This window comes from Musca domestica, unplaced genomic scaffold, assembly GCF_030504385.1.
Source record: "Musca domestica strain aabys unplaced genomic scaffold, Musca_domestica.polishedcontigs.V.1.1 74, whole genome shotgun sequence".
NCBI lineage: Eukaryota > Metazoa > Arthropoda > Insecta > Diptera > Muscidae > Musca > Musca domestica.
The window spans coordinates 1,048,949-1,066,179 of record NW_026712391.1 but is presented as its reverse complement, the minus strand read 5'-3'; the positions used below and the strand labels follow the sequence as shown (position 1 = coordinate 1,066,179).

The window sequence follows — 17,231 nt, the reverse complement described above, 5'->3', positions numbered from 1 at the left end:
ATTGGCTTTGTCAATTGAGAAACCTTTAAAATTTGATAATTATTTTCAAAAAAGAAGTTAAAAATGTAAATTTAATTTTGTATTTGTCATTAAGATAACATCTTTATTACTTAAAAGTTCGTTAGAGTCACAAGTTTCCATAAATATACCATTTACTTGCAAAAACAAAAGTGTTTTCAAACCAGAAAAAAAAATTGCGTTTTACGATTTCTGAAAAAGCTAAATGCGAAATTAAAATCAGTTTCGTACCGAATTCGTTCCTGTGACATGCCTGTATAATTATCACAGTGTCCCTAGAGGGTTCTCACAATTTGCGTTAGTCGCAGGATTGATTAGCCTAGCCAGCGTAGAATCCTAAAGAAATTTAAGTATAATTTTGAACATCTCGTAGAAAACCTTATTATTGTACCATGGTTTCTCCTGTTTAAAGTAATTTCATGAAATATATATGATAAAACTGTTAAAAAGTCTCACTTCCTGCACATAAAAACAAATATTTTGTTGACGGTTTCGAAAATTTATTTTACTCGATGATATTACTCGTTTGTGGACCGAGACTTATAGACAAATATGCATTTTAGGTCATGCGACAGTATACAAGTCTTGCATATCATTCAAAGGAATAAAAATTGTGGCGTGTGAGGCCCGATTTTAATAACAAAGTCTGTCGATCAATAGATCCCTTGCTCCATAATTGTGATATTAATTTATATTGAATACCTATCTTTCTGTACAAATAATAAGAAGAAGCATTTGTTTTTGTTCTTGAAGGCTTTGGCGGTGCATAGCTTTTTTTTATTAATATTTGGTAAACATTTTAGATTTCTTTCCGCCAGCCGAATATATACCCAATTTAAGCAATTTATTTTCTTAATTCCTTCTAGGTCTCACAAAAGTTCTTTGGAAAATCTAAAACTTATTAATGTGTTAAAGGCTTATAGATAATGCCCATATTGTCCTCAACAAGATCCGGTAGAAATAAGGATCCGGAAAAAGAAAATAACAACCAAGAAGTTAGAACATCAAAACGCGTTACCAGAAAGACAACAACTGAAAGCAAACTAAAAGAAAATAACACCGAAGTTAAAAAGACAAGAAAAGCCAAACTCAAGGATAAAGACATCATGGCTAACGAAGAGGAATCCAAATCTGCAAATGCACAGAATACAGAAAATGAAAATCCCACTGCCGAAAATGCAAACTGTGAAGAAAATCAAAACATAGAGCCTCCAGTTGAAGCCGAAGAAAAACGCAAAGCAGATGAAGCAACACCCATGGATACATCGGCTACAAATGATCTGGAAGCAAATAAAGATATCAGTCCACCTAAAAAACAAAAGCTAGATGATGAACAGTCAGAGCAACAGCAGAAGGAAACAGAGGAGGAAGAAGCAAAGTCGTCGGAGCCTGGTGCTTCGAATAATATTGAAACTAAAGAAGAAACGAAAAATGTTTCAACTGGATTCTCTTTAAAATCACAAGGAGTGAAAGTTAAAGATGAAGAAGAAACTAGCAATAATATGCCGGAGCAGCTATTGACTGTAATTTCTAATCTTTACCTTAATGTTGGAGAACGTTTGCGTCTTGATTTTCATCCAAGATGTCTCGATGACCTGACATACTGCCATCGTCATCATTATCATTCCGATTTACCGGAGGCTCCCATTCAGTCCCAAGCACGTAGTTTACGAAGTGCCCTTGATAACTACCGTTATGTGTCCTTTATAAATTCCACCACTGATATGGTACATCGTGGTGAGTTTCCCGGAAAAGGAATTTTTATGAAAATTATGGAACTTGTTTTGGTAGGTTTGTGGTTTTATTACAATTTTCCATTTTTATAATCTCTCACGACTACCTAATTTCAGAGCATAAACTATAGTACAAAACAACAGAATATTGTAACATTCCAACAATCCTATCACAAAGCTGTTGAGCTATTCTCCATGATTGTACGAACCTTTCCACCGTGTTGGCACAAATTGCGTACTTTCTATGTCGGCTTTTTGGAATACGGTTTAGATCAATCAAAGCTAGGCAATGTAAAAAAAGATGAACCACTTTCCAAGTCAAACAAAATATTTGACATAATTTTGGATTTACTGGAGGAAGTGTTAAAAACGGCTGAGCCGGATGAATTGAACACCAGTAAAAGTGATTCTTTACAAAAGCCTACAACTATATCCAGTTCAGCTTCCCATCTAACATCACCACAAAATTCCATGGATTTAAGTGTTTGCAATGATATATGGAATCAAAATGAATACGAAGAAAGGGAACGACAGAAACAGACATTCACTGCTTTGCCAATGGAACAGAAAATTGAACGGATATTCATGTGCCTGCGGCTGCTTTTGGAAATCTTAGAATATGATATGGCCATGTGGATTTTGCACCACTTTAAGAAAACCAAGGAATGGATATTTTGTAATGACAACCGTCCTCTGATTGTGGTCTTGTGTGAGCTAACACAGTACACAAGAATGACCCGTGTGGCAAGGAGAATATTTAGTGTCTACAGTGATAGTGCCAACAAGGGTTTGTGTAAGGAGCGTCTCCAAGTATTGGAGGTAAGTATTTCAATAATGAGCGAATTGAAATGTTTAAAAGAAGTTTTTTTTTTTGTCTTGTTAGCGTTATATTTCTTTGCTAATGGTGGCCAGTAATACGGCTGATATGGAAAACACAGCAATTGGAGTTAAGTACCCTTACCTTGGAGAACAAACCAAGAATCTTATTAAGGAATTTTTCAAAATATTCAAAGGTAGGGACAGAAAAGTGTTTATGATTTCTAAATTCTAATCTGGTATCTCTGCATTACAGCACACAATCGCGAAGAAATATCGAAATACATTGAAACCATTCATCTACTGCGCATACCCTATGTACGCTACGAATTCATCGATAATGTATTATTTACCAACAGCGAACCATTAACACCACAAAAGATTGCTATTGATATTGCCAAGAAACGCTGGCTAAAGTACAAACCGCAAAGTGAACTCTCGAAACCGGATGAAGACATATCCCGTGAACAATACCTACATTTGCTTTTAGATGCTTTGCGTGAATACTGTGAGTGGCATGGTACAAAGACTTTCCTTCACATCATTACTGATCACGATAAGATATCACCGCTAACGACCACAACGGATTCGGTACATCGTTATCCCACCAATGGCAATGGAGTTTTGGTACTAAAGAAAGTTGCCAAAGACATTAAAAAGCTGGAAAGTCAATTGAGAATGGCTGTACGTATGTCAAAGCCAAAGGTGAATATATCACAGGCCGATATTTGTATCGATGAGACTATAATTGCCAAATATCGTAACGATTTGAAATACATCATTAGTCTTCAAAATGTTGTTCTCAAACAAAAGGAAACATATCCTGAGGTGGACTTTGGTGAATGGCTTGATTACCTTGGCGATTTTCCAGCTAAAAAATTAATCAAAGAGGAAGTACCGCAATAGTTCCTTTTATTTCCGATATTTTATGTGAATTTTTCTATTTATTTTGGTTGTGTCTGTGTCGAATACTGCCGTACTATTTATTTTATATTCGTGTTTAGATTTTTTACAATATACGATGAAATGAAAATTCAAAACCGATTTGGTGTGTATTGTCAACTATCAAAATGAGTTTATGAGTCAGTCGTCGTTGAGCATTGACCGAGAGCGGACGCATCTAAGGAGCGTAGAGCATATTACATTTTAAACTTTGTATTTATTCCCAGAATTACTTTTATTTTTAAATAAAAACCATCTTGACAGAATCAGAAGTGGGATAAGAACAGAAATCTACAAGGAATTTCATCATTTTGGATAAGAATTGCAGAAAAATACTCAAAGAGCTGAGAAACTAAGGCGTCAAAGTGATGTAGTAGTGAAGAGCTCAATGCAAAGCAACAACGACGACCAAAGGAGAAACCACGCAAAGGCACCTAAACTCAAAAGTTCGAGTGAGTTTAGTGAGAGTGTGTAACGTGCTCAAAGAGAGCAAAGGAGAAAGCATCAATCAAAGGAGAATGTACAAAGGTATACTCAAAAGTGTGAGTGAGTAGGACAACGATAGTACATCAAGGAGATTGAAAGCAAGACATAAAGAGGGGAAGTGTAACGTGTTAGTGAGAGTGTGTAACGTGCTCAAAGAGAGCAAAGGAGAAAGCATCAATCAAAGGAGAATGTACAAAGGTATACTCAAAAGTGTGAGTGAGTAGGACAACGATAGTACATCAAGGAGATTGAAAGCAAGACATAAAGAGGGGAACCCCGAAGAAGAAGTTTAAAAAGGGAAAGGTTAACGTATATTTTTAGGGCGTGCGGCTTCTAAAAAAAAGGAATAGTTCTAGATTTGCTGAAGTAACGAATTAAAAAGGAAAATTCACAAGGAAAAGTATGAAGGTGAAAATAAGTTCGTTAAAGGTTGCGGAGCTAGACAAATTATTACTGGCAAGAAGCTTACCACGAACAGGAAATAAGTCCGAGAAAATTGCTAGACTCATGGCTTGCAATGGAAATGACGAAGTGGAAGTTGAAGATTCAGAGTCACAGGGGGATTTCCATGGATTTGATGAAGCTGAGACGGGTGATGATTCTCTAACAAGTCAAATGCGAGAGCTAAAGGATATAATGTTGACTCTAGCAAGAAGTGTGCAACAGTTAACAACACTTTCAACAGAAAGGGCTATTACGTCAAATGCAGGGTTAAATTCAAGGGATACAGAACAGCAAGTTCCAGCTGAAGTAATATCAAGACAATCTGGTTCCGGAACATCTGGTTGTTTAAAGGATTACATAGTAATGATACCAGACTTCGATCCAATTAAAGGAAATGTTACATCAGTCCAATTCATTGACAAGGTTGAAACGTTGCAAAGGCTTCATGGATGGTCAGATGAAACAACTTTGTTTGCAGTTCATCATAAAATGAGTGGTGTTGCTAAAATGTGGATAGACGCTTTACCAGTGGTTGAAACATGGAAAGAGTTCAGACAACAATTTTTAAAGGATTTCCCAAGTCGAGTAAGTGTTGCTGACATTCATCGTGAACTTATAGCTAGGAAACGAAACTCGAATGAGTCTTTGGTGGAATATTATTACGCAATGTTGGCCATAGGGAAAAGAGGAAGCGTAGATGAGGCATCAATACTGTCGTACATCATAAATGGTCTCAATGATAGCAGCTTAACAAGAACACTTTTAGCTATGAACCCGCAGACATGTAGTGAATTATTAAGGTCGTTGGAGAATTTGACCATACAAACGTATGCAAGGAAGCAAACAAAGAATGACGAAGATGACAAAACCGCAAGTGTCTCAGGTGGAGCGCCAACCAAGGGAGTAAAATGTTTCAATTGTAACAGGTTTGGGCATATCTCAACTAGTTGCCCACAACCATTGAAGAAGCCGAAGTGTAGTAAATGTGCAAAGATTGGTCACGATGCATCGCAATGCAAAGGTAAAGGTACAACTGTGGCAGCAATGACAGAAGAGTCTAAGGATTACTGCCCACCGGTTATGAAAGATGTTACGGTCAATGGTAAGACATATGAAGGTTTTGTGGACACTGGAAGCGACTTTACCTTAATGCGGAAAGCTGTAGTTCCAGAGGGTTGCGATATGGAAGTAACGTCAAAAAGAATGAAAGGTTTTGGTGGATCTATTGTTGAAGTGGTGGAAAATGTTCTGGCACTCACAACGAACATTAACGACTGGGTCTATCAACTGCAAATGTCGGATAAGAAGCTGAAACACATCTTTGAAGTTCTCAATGGTAATTTGCAAAACGAGGCAAATGAAATTAAGCAGATCAAAGCGGACTATGTAATAGAAAATGGGAGGCTATTTCGCAAAGTCAACAATATGAAACGTATGGTGATTCCAGAAAGAGTCCGGTGGCGAATAACTAAAGCTTGTCATGATGATTTGGGACACTTCGGTGAAGAGAAAACTCTCCAAAGGCTTCAACGTGATTTCTGGTTCCCGAGAATGAGACGTTATGTAAAATCATACATTCAGTCATGTCCGGAATGCTGCTACAACAAGGTAAAAGGAGGCAAGGCAGAGGGTGAACTACATATTGAGGAAGTCCTACCAATTCCATTCAGAAGTATCAACATCGACCACATGGGTCCCTTCCCAAAAAGTAAGAAAGGAAATCAATATGTATTCTTGATTGTCTGTTCGTTCAGTAAGTACACCATTATAAAGCCAACCAGGAATACAAAGACTGCTCCGGTTATAACAGCGCTGCGAGAAGTTATGTCGATTTTCGGACAGCCACGAAGAATTGTATCGGATAAGGGAACGGCGTTCACGTCTAAAGAATTCCAACAGTTTGTGGAATACAACGGAATACAACATGTACAAACAGCAGTCCGAACACCAAGAGCCAATGGCCAAGCCGAGCGGATCAACCAGACAGTTTTGAATGCGTTGAAATGTCTAGTAGGTGATACAAAAGAATGGGACACTGAGACAACGACGATACAGTGGAGTATTAACTCGCAGCTGAATGCGACTACAAAGTTCAGTCCAAATGACTTAATATTCAACTTTAGTCTCAGAGATGTCAGTTACAATAGAATTATCCAGGCGGTTGGTGATGAAGAAAGAGAGAATTTCGATGTTAGGGTAATTCAACAGCAGGCTGTTGCTAACATCCAGAAACAAAAGGAAAAATGGAAAGCAAGATTTGACAGCCGTCATTCCAAGCCAACTCAGTACAAGGAAGGCGATTTGGTGGTGATAGACACGGTACCGCAGCCTACAGGAGAATCGCATAAGTTGGATGCGCGGTATAAAGGACCATACATCGTCACGAAAATTATCGGAAACGATCGTTATCTGGTAGAGGATCTGCCGGATTTAAGTTTGAAGCAAAGGAAATATTGCGGTGTTATGTCGACCGATCATATGAAGCCCTGGTGCTATGGTGATCCAAGTCTCGAAATCGAAGATAAAGATGAGTCTGATGATGGTTCGCCCAGGAGGACGAAGAGTCAGGAGAGGCCGAATTGTCAACTATCAAAATGAGTTTATGAGTCAGTCGTCGTTGAGCATTGACCGAGAGCGGACGCATCTAAGGAGCGTAGAGCATATTACATTTTAAACTTTGTATTTATTCCCAGAATTACTTTTATTTTTAAATAAAAACCATCTTGACAGTATTTTTTGAAAAAATTTTAAAAGGGAGGGAAAACGGAATTATTTGGAACACAAGGAAGAAAAAAGGAAAAAAAGAGATTTTCAAGCTAAATTCTCGAAAAATGTATAATTTAGTAGAGCCCCCTTGTGCCTACACTGGCTACGTCAGTGATCTCTAACAATACTCTAACAAAAGAAAATATAATGAAACAAGTGTTTTCCTTTTCATTTGCCATCATCACTATAGAATTTTATTCAACAATATTTTCTTTCTGTAATCTTATTTTTCATTTTTTTTTCATTATTATTAATAATATTCGTTTGATATTTTGTGTTTTTATACCTTTAAAAAGGTACTTTTGTTGTTGTGTTGAGTTTTGTTTAATTATTACGTGTTGTTGTGTGTGAGTGTATTTGTGTAGACTTCTTTTTTCTGCTTATTTTTGTTTGTAATCATCACTAACAAAATATAATCATTTACATATCATCACCGTTTTCTTTATCATTACATTAAATATATGTATTTATATATGTCATTTGTCTATATATAAATGTCATTTATAGTCATATTTCTTATTATAGTTACATATATCTTCTTGTTTTTAAATACATTAAGGGTTGAAGGTCAATGCATCCATCATTACAGCTAATGTCGTATAAAATGCCAATCATACGTAAGAGTTGCAAATTAAGAATGACAAACCCCCTTTTTAAATGGTAGTCGTGATAGAGGATGTCAATTGCAGTGACCTTCTGTCCTTGTTCTCAATGTTATGCTGTGGCGTTGCTGGTATTTCATTTACAAACAAACATCGATAAGAAATGATATATTTTTATTTATATTCTCATTTTTGTTGTTTTTTTTTTTCATATTAATATATCATGTTGTTTTACACATTTATACAGCAAACAAAAAATGCCATAAATTTACGTATTTTTTGTCATTTCGAAATGTTTTTGTTGTTGTTAAAAACACATTTATGTAATATATTTTCTGTTATTTATGTTTTTTTTTTTGTAAATCCTTATAAACTAATCTCACTACGCTTTAGTTTATTCTCTGGAATAAATACAAAAAATATCTCTATAGAAAAAAATGTCTTTATTTTTTTTTTTCAATTTTCTTTTTTAACTACAAAAATAAATACATTTATAACAATCAGTTTCGTTATCGTTAATGTCATTACTATAAATAAATTATTCGACGTTGTAATTCTATTTTTTATTTTATTTTTTTTTTTCTATTTTTTTGTTTTGTATAAAAACCCAAATTAAAAAATCCGAAAGCGGTTAACATTTTTATATATATATATTATATATTTTATTATATTATGGCCCTGTATTTTTAAGATGTGCTTCAAATTAGTTGAAAATACAGTATTAAACCAAACAAAAGCAATACACGTTTTTTTGGGTTCTGTTCCAGAACATTCAAGACTCTTCTAGTTTTGAAATTTGTTTCGATATCAAAAAGAAAAAGCTGTTGTAGTTTTACATTCTTGCAGTTCTGGAACAGAGCAATAATGTGTAAGCAGAACAAATGTTCATTCTCCTACCCCCATGAAACATGACATATCCAGTGGTTTTGGCTTCCCTAAGTCATCAGAGTCAATGAGCCCCTTAATCCTTTTCCCACGCTAATCACAGTGGCAGAAGTCGACATAGCGTCCCCTATTGACGTTAATGAAAACAGTTGCTTTTCGATAAAATTTAAATAGATTCACTATTCTGAAGGTAGTTAGCTGAAAACGACCCTAATATGACTTCGCAGCTTTCAACTGCAATAGAATGGACTGGGCCACTAAGACTTGCTTGACACTGCAACATATCTGGCAATGAATCGGCCTATGAATTGGCCAGACGCGGATCTGAGTCAGTAGATCTAGAGATTGAAAGCTCAGTGAAGCCACCCTTATGTCACTTCTTCGAAGTACTGCATAAGCATTACCTTGGGAAATTTCAAGAGAACTGGCTAACTGGAAAGGGGTGTAATGTTTCCAAAAAGATTTGGCCGGTGAACTTCGAAAGGAAATCAAGGTCACTCATATCCATGACGGAGCTAGACTTGCAGCTTGTGGTGGGCCTAATTACAGGACACTGCCATATAAAGACCATGACATCCATATGGGGGATGACGACACTGAATGCTGCAGGCTTTGTCAGACGAAACTGAGACGGTGGAGCACTTACTCTGCCACTGCCCAACTCTTATAGGAATGAGATAGAGGCTACTGGGTAAGAAAATTCTGCCAGACTTGTCCTCCCTCTCCGACATCGAGCCAGTTGTCATTCTTCAGTTAGCCAGAAGACTAAAATGGCTAAGGACGACACGCTGATACACCGTGGATGCAAACCTACTAACTTCTCCACTCTTTATTCAGATTCTCGCTTCTTCACTATTCGTTATTTATTGCCTTCCCTTCTCTCTATTCTATTCTCCCATCTTCTTAAATTAGGATGCTCACTAAGGACCAGTAGGTCTCCGAGCGGAGTGGTTGTTTATACAACCGCGCATCATTTAACATAACCTAACCTAAGACTAGCTTAATGGTATTTAGATCTAGAGCAGTGTTGCTCAAAATATTTTCTGCAGTAGTAGTGGTTATAGAATATCTCTGCATATTCCTGTGAGACCAGTTGGAGAATGCAGTTAAAGATTTTTAAAATACCACCAAATGGGCGGTGCTGTTATGTGGACTAGGTACCAAAAAGGTTAACCTATGTAGGCAACCTTCTACTATAAGGACTGTTAGCTATTGCAGGTCGTAAATACCAAATTTGAAACAATTCAGTGATAGAATATGACTAGAATCATCAAAATACGGAATATATATAATATCGAGCGGTTCCGATATATTGAGGTTGTTGGAAACCATGGCACAATATAGACAATGTTCTGCCAACTGTAGTAGAAATCATTATGAACTAAAAACTCCGAATTTGACACAAATTTAATAGAAAATGTGCCGTAAATCGTCAAAATGCGAATGTTTGCAGTAGGACCCGTTGTAAACTCTAAATACCAATTTCAAACTTTTTTAATATTCTAGACACATTATATACCATTCTGGCAAATTTCAAAACTCTTCGTTAAATAATGTGATTTCAACAGACGGACATGGTTATGCTGATTTTGAATATATCTACTTTATGGGGCCTCAGATGGAAATATCCATCTCCGCCGCTCCATGGTGGAGGAAATAAATAAAGAATGCTTGAATGTTTTTACATAATTTTTCATTTGACGCCGATCGTAGATGATCTAGAGACTCTTTGAATGCGCCTCTCTACATCAAGCATATCATTCTTGACATAGCTTGGGAGGGGTTCCGTTTGTAGTACCCAAACAGATACCGCGAAGAGAGTAAGAGATGGGGCTGGGTTCGTTCAAATTTATCGAATACAAACTCAAGGAATTTGTAGCGATTGTTGGCCGAAATTCGTCTGATATTTTAAAACGGAATAGCTTTGTTTCAACTTCTAAGCCAAATTCCTACATGACTTGCAACCTTATTAATTAAGCTGTAGCGTACCTCCTCGGCAGAATAAAAATTATACAATGCCTTTTATAGGCACCTATTCGATCAAATGCCTTTTATAGGCACCAATTCGACCGAGAAAGATATATAAAACATGCGAAATGTTGTTTATTTATTTATCGCTATCGTTTGGTTAAATAATGTTTATGTGTACATAACTATAAATGTAATAGCTTTTCAATTTAAATGCTTCATCCTCTAATTAATTATTTATTATTATTTTTATTAATTACAAACATAAAATTTAAGCGATTTTTTTAATGTAATATAATTTTATTTTTTTGAATATGTATCTGTTTGTTTTATTTCTCTTCTCTTTTTTTATAATATACCTGTAGTTTTGTTCTTCTTATTTTTTTTCATTATATATTTCAAATATATGCATGTGTATATAATGGAACAACATTTAATATTGATTTGTAGCTTAGTTTTGTGTTTCGGTTTCCTTCTTAGTTTTTATTCGTATACATTGAGTTAGGATTTGATTTTTTTTTTTTTAAATGAATACAGTTATTCAAAATTAAAGGGAAAACAAACGGAAAATAATTCGATTTCAAACAAAACATATGGAATTATATTTGACTTTTTGACGATATGGCAAAATAGACTTCAAAAAAATAAATTATTGAAAAAAAAAAAAAAAATATTTTAATGTATTTCGAATTTTAAACACAATTGTTAAAAGTACCGATTTCTTTAAGTTTAAAAAATGAATCTAAATATCCTTCTGCACCTTAAGTAACTAGGAACTTATTTAAATTCTGGCACACATTTATATTTGAATCATAGTACAATAAAGACAACGTAGAATAAGTTAGAGTAAGTTGGGAGTAATGAAACCTATCCATATGGATTTTAAGGTCAGAATAACTATTACAATAAATACAAACAATTTGTATTTTACCAAACAAAAAATAGGAACAATTGAATGAAAGATCAAGATTTCTTTTCAAAATCATGTTCTATATCTCTAAAGATTTATTTCTTCACAATAAAGGAAATCGTTACAAGGATTTGATTGTAATTGAATTTTCTAAACCATATTTATATAATTGTTGAGACATGTCAAGCCAATCAAATAAAAAAAATTAAAATCGATTGTTAGCTGTGTCCTACCTTGATTTCATTGTACCATGATAGAAATATTGATTTTAATTTAAATCAAATAATTATCTGTTGGACTCCATCAAATCTAGCACTTCTAAAACTCTTGAATTATACTGTATACATATCCTAAGTCAAAGGATACGGCCTGTACCTGATCGAAATAGCGCTTTAAGAACATATGTCTCTTTGGATGAAATCTAGCTCACGGTACACACGATATTTTTCTTATACGAAGTATTCCGCCAACATTTTTAGTTCTTAGTTTTTTATGAAAGGTAAAAGGTAACTACCTTTTGGTAATTCACACACAAAAGGTCAAAGCTTTGAAAAAATAAAATATTTTATAGAAATCTAAGGGATTGTTCAATTTAGACCGTGTGCTGAACATTGTTATATTTGTATCTTAGACACTTAGAAATGAAAGAAAATTAACAATTTCTGTCCATTTCTTCTATGACCTATTTCACAAAGGGCCAACATTTAGTAATCATCATAAATCTCTTAAAATGCGAAATATTTTTCAATTTTCTTAAAACTCTGTAAATTCTTCTATTTTTATAGTGTTTACATCTAGCGTCAGGGTGGGATATGTATATTCACTCTTTGAAGTAATTCCCATACAATCCTAAACATTTACAATATCGACCCACATCCTTTTATCGAACAATCATAACTTTCATAGGCAAACTTCATTTAAATATTAATATTATTAAATATTTCTAACATTATATTTAGGATCCGCCCTTTTACTGATATACCTACACAAAACAAATAAGCAAAGGCTACAGTGCAACGTAGTATGTAATACGGGTATGTAATACCCGTAGTTTCTGTAGATCTGAAACCCTTTGGATTAGAAAGAACGAATCCCCCAAGATATTGGGATATATAATTGGACCACTTAGCAAAGACAAATTCCGTGGCAATGATTTACAACAATAGGCCCCTATTCTGAACCTTTTTTAAATTATACTCCGATACGTCACAATAAGTCGGTGAATATTCTGATTAAATTCTAAGATAGACTAAAATTTGTGTGTTATCTACTCGCAGTAAACTCGATTTGGATAACAGTTGAAAATATTGAAGTTGCAAAAAAAATCAGTAATTTATTAAAAAGTGAGATTGATAATCGATTCTGAAACTCTTCAAGAAATATTGGCGTTTCATTCTGTATTAATATATTATAATTGTACCCTACAACACTATGTGTTGGGTGTTGTAAGTTTGATTGGGCCAAAAATTATGTAACGCCTCGAAATAATGGTTTCCGGCATAGGATCTATATGCGGATCTTCCTATCACGCGAGCTGAGTCGATCTAGCTATGTAAGTCTGTCCGTCTTTCCATGCTAATTTGTAATGACTCTACAGGTCGCAATTGTGGCCCGATCCTGACGAAATTGAAAATGGAGATGGGGTTAGGGTTATATTTAGGGATTGAATGGTTTTGGCAGTAGCTCTATAGGCCATAATTATGAACCAATCGACGCGGAAATTTGCATGGAGTTAGAGTGTAGGGCTGGTCAGAATAAACGTACAATATTTAGCAGGTAAAATAAGCCATAATTTCTAAGTAAAAAAATACGAAAATTTCCACTAAACCTCAAAAATTTTCAATCCTGGCCAAATCACAAATACATCAAAAGGTTATTTCTGACCATTATAGTAATGCTAATAGTCATGATATCAGATATGTAGCAAAATAGGTACAACATATATGTAAAAGAAATAGATCCTAGTTATTCTGCTTATAAGTCAAGAAGCGCTGGAAGGATTTTCACAATTCTCATCAAGTCGTAATGGTCTCCGGCAAAGAAAGAAATTCCCGCAAAAATATGACAAATTCTAACGTGTGGAATAAATTCCATTTTTTAAATGAATGTAGTTAAATGTTTCTTTTTCAATCAAACAGAAATATGAGTTTTATTATTAATTATATAAACAAAGGAAATGAAAGAAAAAAGTTTTTTTTTTTTTTCAGAAACAAATCATTGTAACTTAAGTATCAATAAAATTTGTCTAACAATTTATAATACAATAACAATATAGACTGTGTGTGTGTGTGTATGTCTGTTGGGAGTTTCTGTGTATTGTGTACATTATAAACTAATTCTTACTTACTAATAGACTTTCAGTTTTTATTTTTCATTTCTTTAAAAGCATGAAAAATATTTATATTTTATTTCTCCTTTTTTTTTGTCCTAAAACGTATAACTAGATAATTTCTTAGTTATATGCTTAAATTAAATTGTAATAGTATAGTTTAAAAGAAACAATTAGGAAATAAAAGTGTTTTTTAAATTTTTATTTATAAATTAACTTAAGATTTAAATAATGATTCGTTACTGTGAAACTATACATAATTTATTTTTAAAAAATTTGTTTTTCAATTCATTGTGTATTAGGATGTGTATTGACTGTGTGTGATTAATAACTTGTTGCCTTTAAGGCCCGCACAAAATTGTTGAAGATTTATGAAATAACCAATACAATTTTGGACCCATTTGGGTCCACCCTTGATGTGTTTTTTATCAATTATAATTCTTTTGTCTTGAGAAAGTTTCCCACCCAACGAACCAATACGAAATTACAAATGAATGCTAAAGCATTACACACAGAAACTTCGGGAAAAATGTGAATTCATTTGTAAGAAGTGATGTGGATGTGAAACAGTGTCATTTGCTCATCCATCACCCAAAGACAATCTTTCTGTCCTGAATATTTTAATGTGAGAATTCCTGATTGGAGAATTGTATATCATCTGGAATAGTGGTATTTAAAATGAATGTTTGGACGGCATATACATTTGTAATCATTTTTCAAAAATTTTCAACGGGTTCCTTCACATACCCAATAAAATAGTTCACTAAATTTAAAATATTGTTTGTGGTATATATGGAAAATGTTTTATTAATTGTATTTTTTATTTCTCTAATGTCTTCCCTTTAAATTAAATAAACCTATAATTTGTTATAAGGCTAACCTATCTGACCATAGTTATATGCAATGCCTTGCAAAATTTTAAATTCTTTTTAAAAGTAAATCCCATAACACAGTACTTTAATCCAGCCTATTATCAGATCCATTTGACACGAGGGATATTGAATAAATATGGCCAGTATCTGTGTGATTTCTTTTGAAAGAAAAATGCTCCAAATAAATGTAAAGGTAATGTTTAGTTTTTTTATCTTTTGTGTGTATTTCTTAAAGAAAATTTACAAACTAATAGTAGATTTCTTCACGTTCATGGTTTTTGTTGTGTTTTCTTGTTAATTAACATTTAAAACTTAACAAATAACTTAAATAAACAAGTTGTAATATTTTATTGAGTTGAAACAAAGTCATTATTATGAAGTCATTATGCAAGTAGGATTGGGTGATGAACATTTGAAATTTTTAAACAATAATATTTAAATGTCTTCAATATCTATACTTCAATAATAAATAAAACTAAACATACAAAATTATAAAAATTTCCGAACGCTGCCATAAAAAAAGAATTATTTTCTTTTCTATTAAAAGTTGTGGGTATTTAGAGTCGACCATTAGGTGAGCCAATGGAAATGAAAAATGCTAATCATCACCTCCAAAGCAATGGACATTTTTCCGCACACGAAAAAAATCCTTGGAAATAACAAATTCGATTTATGTTTCGTAAGCAAGCGATTCAAAACATTACTGTATTGGAGTTGTTATTCTCAAACTAATAATATTTTAGTTAGTTATTTCCATTTTTTTAATACAACTTATTAATTTAAAAAAAAAAAACTACCCCATGAGCGGGAATTAGTCTCTTAAAAGTATCCAACCTTCAAACATCCTCAACCCATTTCTACTTGCATAGCACATGTCCACCTCATTACTGTTGCTTTATTTTGTTTAGAACTATTTATTTTTGATTAATGATTTTTGCTTGTTTCTATGTGCTTGTTGCGTGTGTTTCCTGATTCATTTCTTTTCTTGTTTGTAAAAAATTACAATTGTTCAAAATTTGTTTAACAAACATAGGTGTGATTTGTCCTCTTAACTTTAAATAAAAGACTTGTTTTCAAAATAAGAAATTTTACTAAAAAGTACGTATATTTAAAAATTAAAACAACTTTATTACCTATACAAGACAATTAGTTCAGGGATGTGGTTTTCTTTAGTTTTGTTTTGTAAATTATTGATTACTTATAGTGTTCTACTAATTTGTATTTGATAGGATTCATTGTGTAGACTTGTTGTTTGTAGTTTTATTTCATTCAGTTTATTTTCACTACAAATTATGATGCTTAGAGGAGATGGTTTGGTTGCTACCGTTTCTTATAGCCAGTCAACAGCAAGGAGGAATTGAAGGAGTAGGAGCAGCAAGCGGTAACTCTGAAACTGTCAAAAATGAAGACTATTGGAGCAAGGATGTTTGTTGTACAGTATTATCGTTTCGGCTTCTTAGTTTTGTTTAACAATAACTAGTTTCTTCTTTAGTTTTTCTTAATTTACATTCATGTTCGTTCTTGGATGTTTATTTTTTCGGGTTTCCCTTTTTTGAAAAGAAATACTTTTTTTCAGCTTCTTCTTGTGTGGTATTAAATAACAACAACTAACAACAATAATGATATTTTTTCTGGTTTTGTGACAACAATATAACATAATAATACACGACCTTTCGATACTGCATATTTTTGCAATAAATTGGATTTACATTTATCGTAAATTGTATCTCTGTTTGGGCTATATTTATTTGGAAGAGTCCATAACAAAATTGCCGTTGATTTCTACCCATTTGTCATCTTCGTTGAGCACATATTCCAGTAGTGTCTCATAGTCGGGGACTCATCCTTCATTTGCCGTATTGGCATGTCTCGTTGTATTATTGGCATTGTTGTTGTTACTGTTGTTGTTACTATTACTATTGTATTCTGTGGAGTGGGGTGATGGTTCCATTTTAATAACACCCAAGTGGGGGGTTTGTATTCGCAATTGATGTTGCAAAAACGCACCACCGCCACCAGGTGCTGGATGTATGCGTCCGACGACCACACCACCCATAGTTACAAAATCACCATTGGCTGTTAAATGGCCACCCACTAATTGAGCGGCATTTATGGAACTTAATTCGAGTGTTTGAGCTGCTGTTGCAATATTGGAAAACGCTTCAAGATTGGACGGTGCTGCAGCTATTGTTGCTGTCGCAGCAGCGTTGGCAGCCGAAGAGCCACCATTGGCTGCATGTGTCGCTATTATGGTTGTGTTGTTGTTTTGCAATTGTTGTTGGTGTTGTGCTAAGGTAGAGGTAATAATTTGACGTGTGTGTTGCTGTTGTTGTTGATGCTGTTGCTGGTGTTGTTGCTGTTGTTGAGCGAGTGCTTGCTGCTGTTGTTGTTGCTGATGATGTTGTTGTTGTTGAAGCCCATTGGATGTAGCTTCAGTAGCAACCACCATCATATCCTCTA

At 34.0% G+C, this 17,231-nt stretch overlaps 2 protein-coding genes across 2 annotated transcripts; one reads left to right on the top strand and one right to left on the bottom strand.

Moving 5' to 3' along the window:
* The first annotated feature begins 868 nt into the window (after positions 1 to 868).
* Positions 869 to 3,611, top strand: LOC131806358 (uncharacterized). The gene is made up of 4 exons (XM_059130385.1): positions 869 to 1,805; positions 1,869 to 2,570; positions 2,635 to 2,764; positions 2,824 to 3,611. Exons 1-4 carry the CDS (start codon positions 945 to 947, stop codon positions 3,471 to 3,473), a joined length of 2,343 nt encoding a protein of 780 aa, XP_058986368.1. The 5' UTR covers positions 869 to 944; the 3' UTR covers positions 3,474 to 3,611.
* A 12,263-nt stretch (positions 3,612 to 15,874) lies between these two features.
* LOC131800591 (myb-like protein Q) lies at positions 15,875 to 17,223 on the bottom strand. The gene has a single exon (XM_059130387.1). It carries the CDS (start codon positions 17,221 to 17,223, stop codon positions 16,612 to 16,614), a length of 612 nt encoding a protein of 203 aa, XP_058986370.1. The 3' UTR covers positions 15,875 to 16,611.
* Between the last annotated feature and the right edge of the window lie 8 nt (positions 17,224 to 17,231).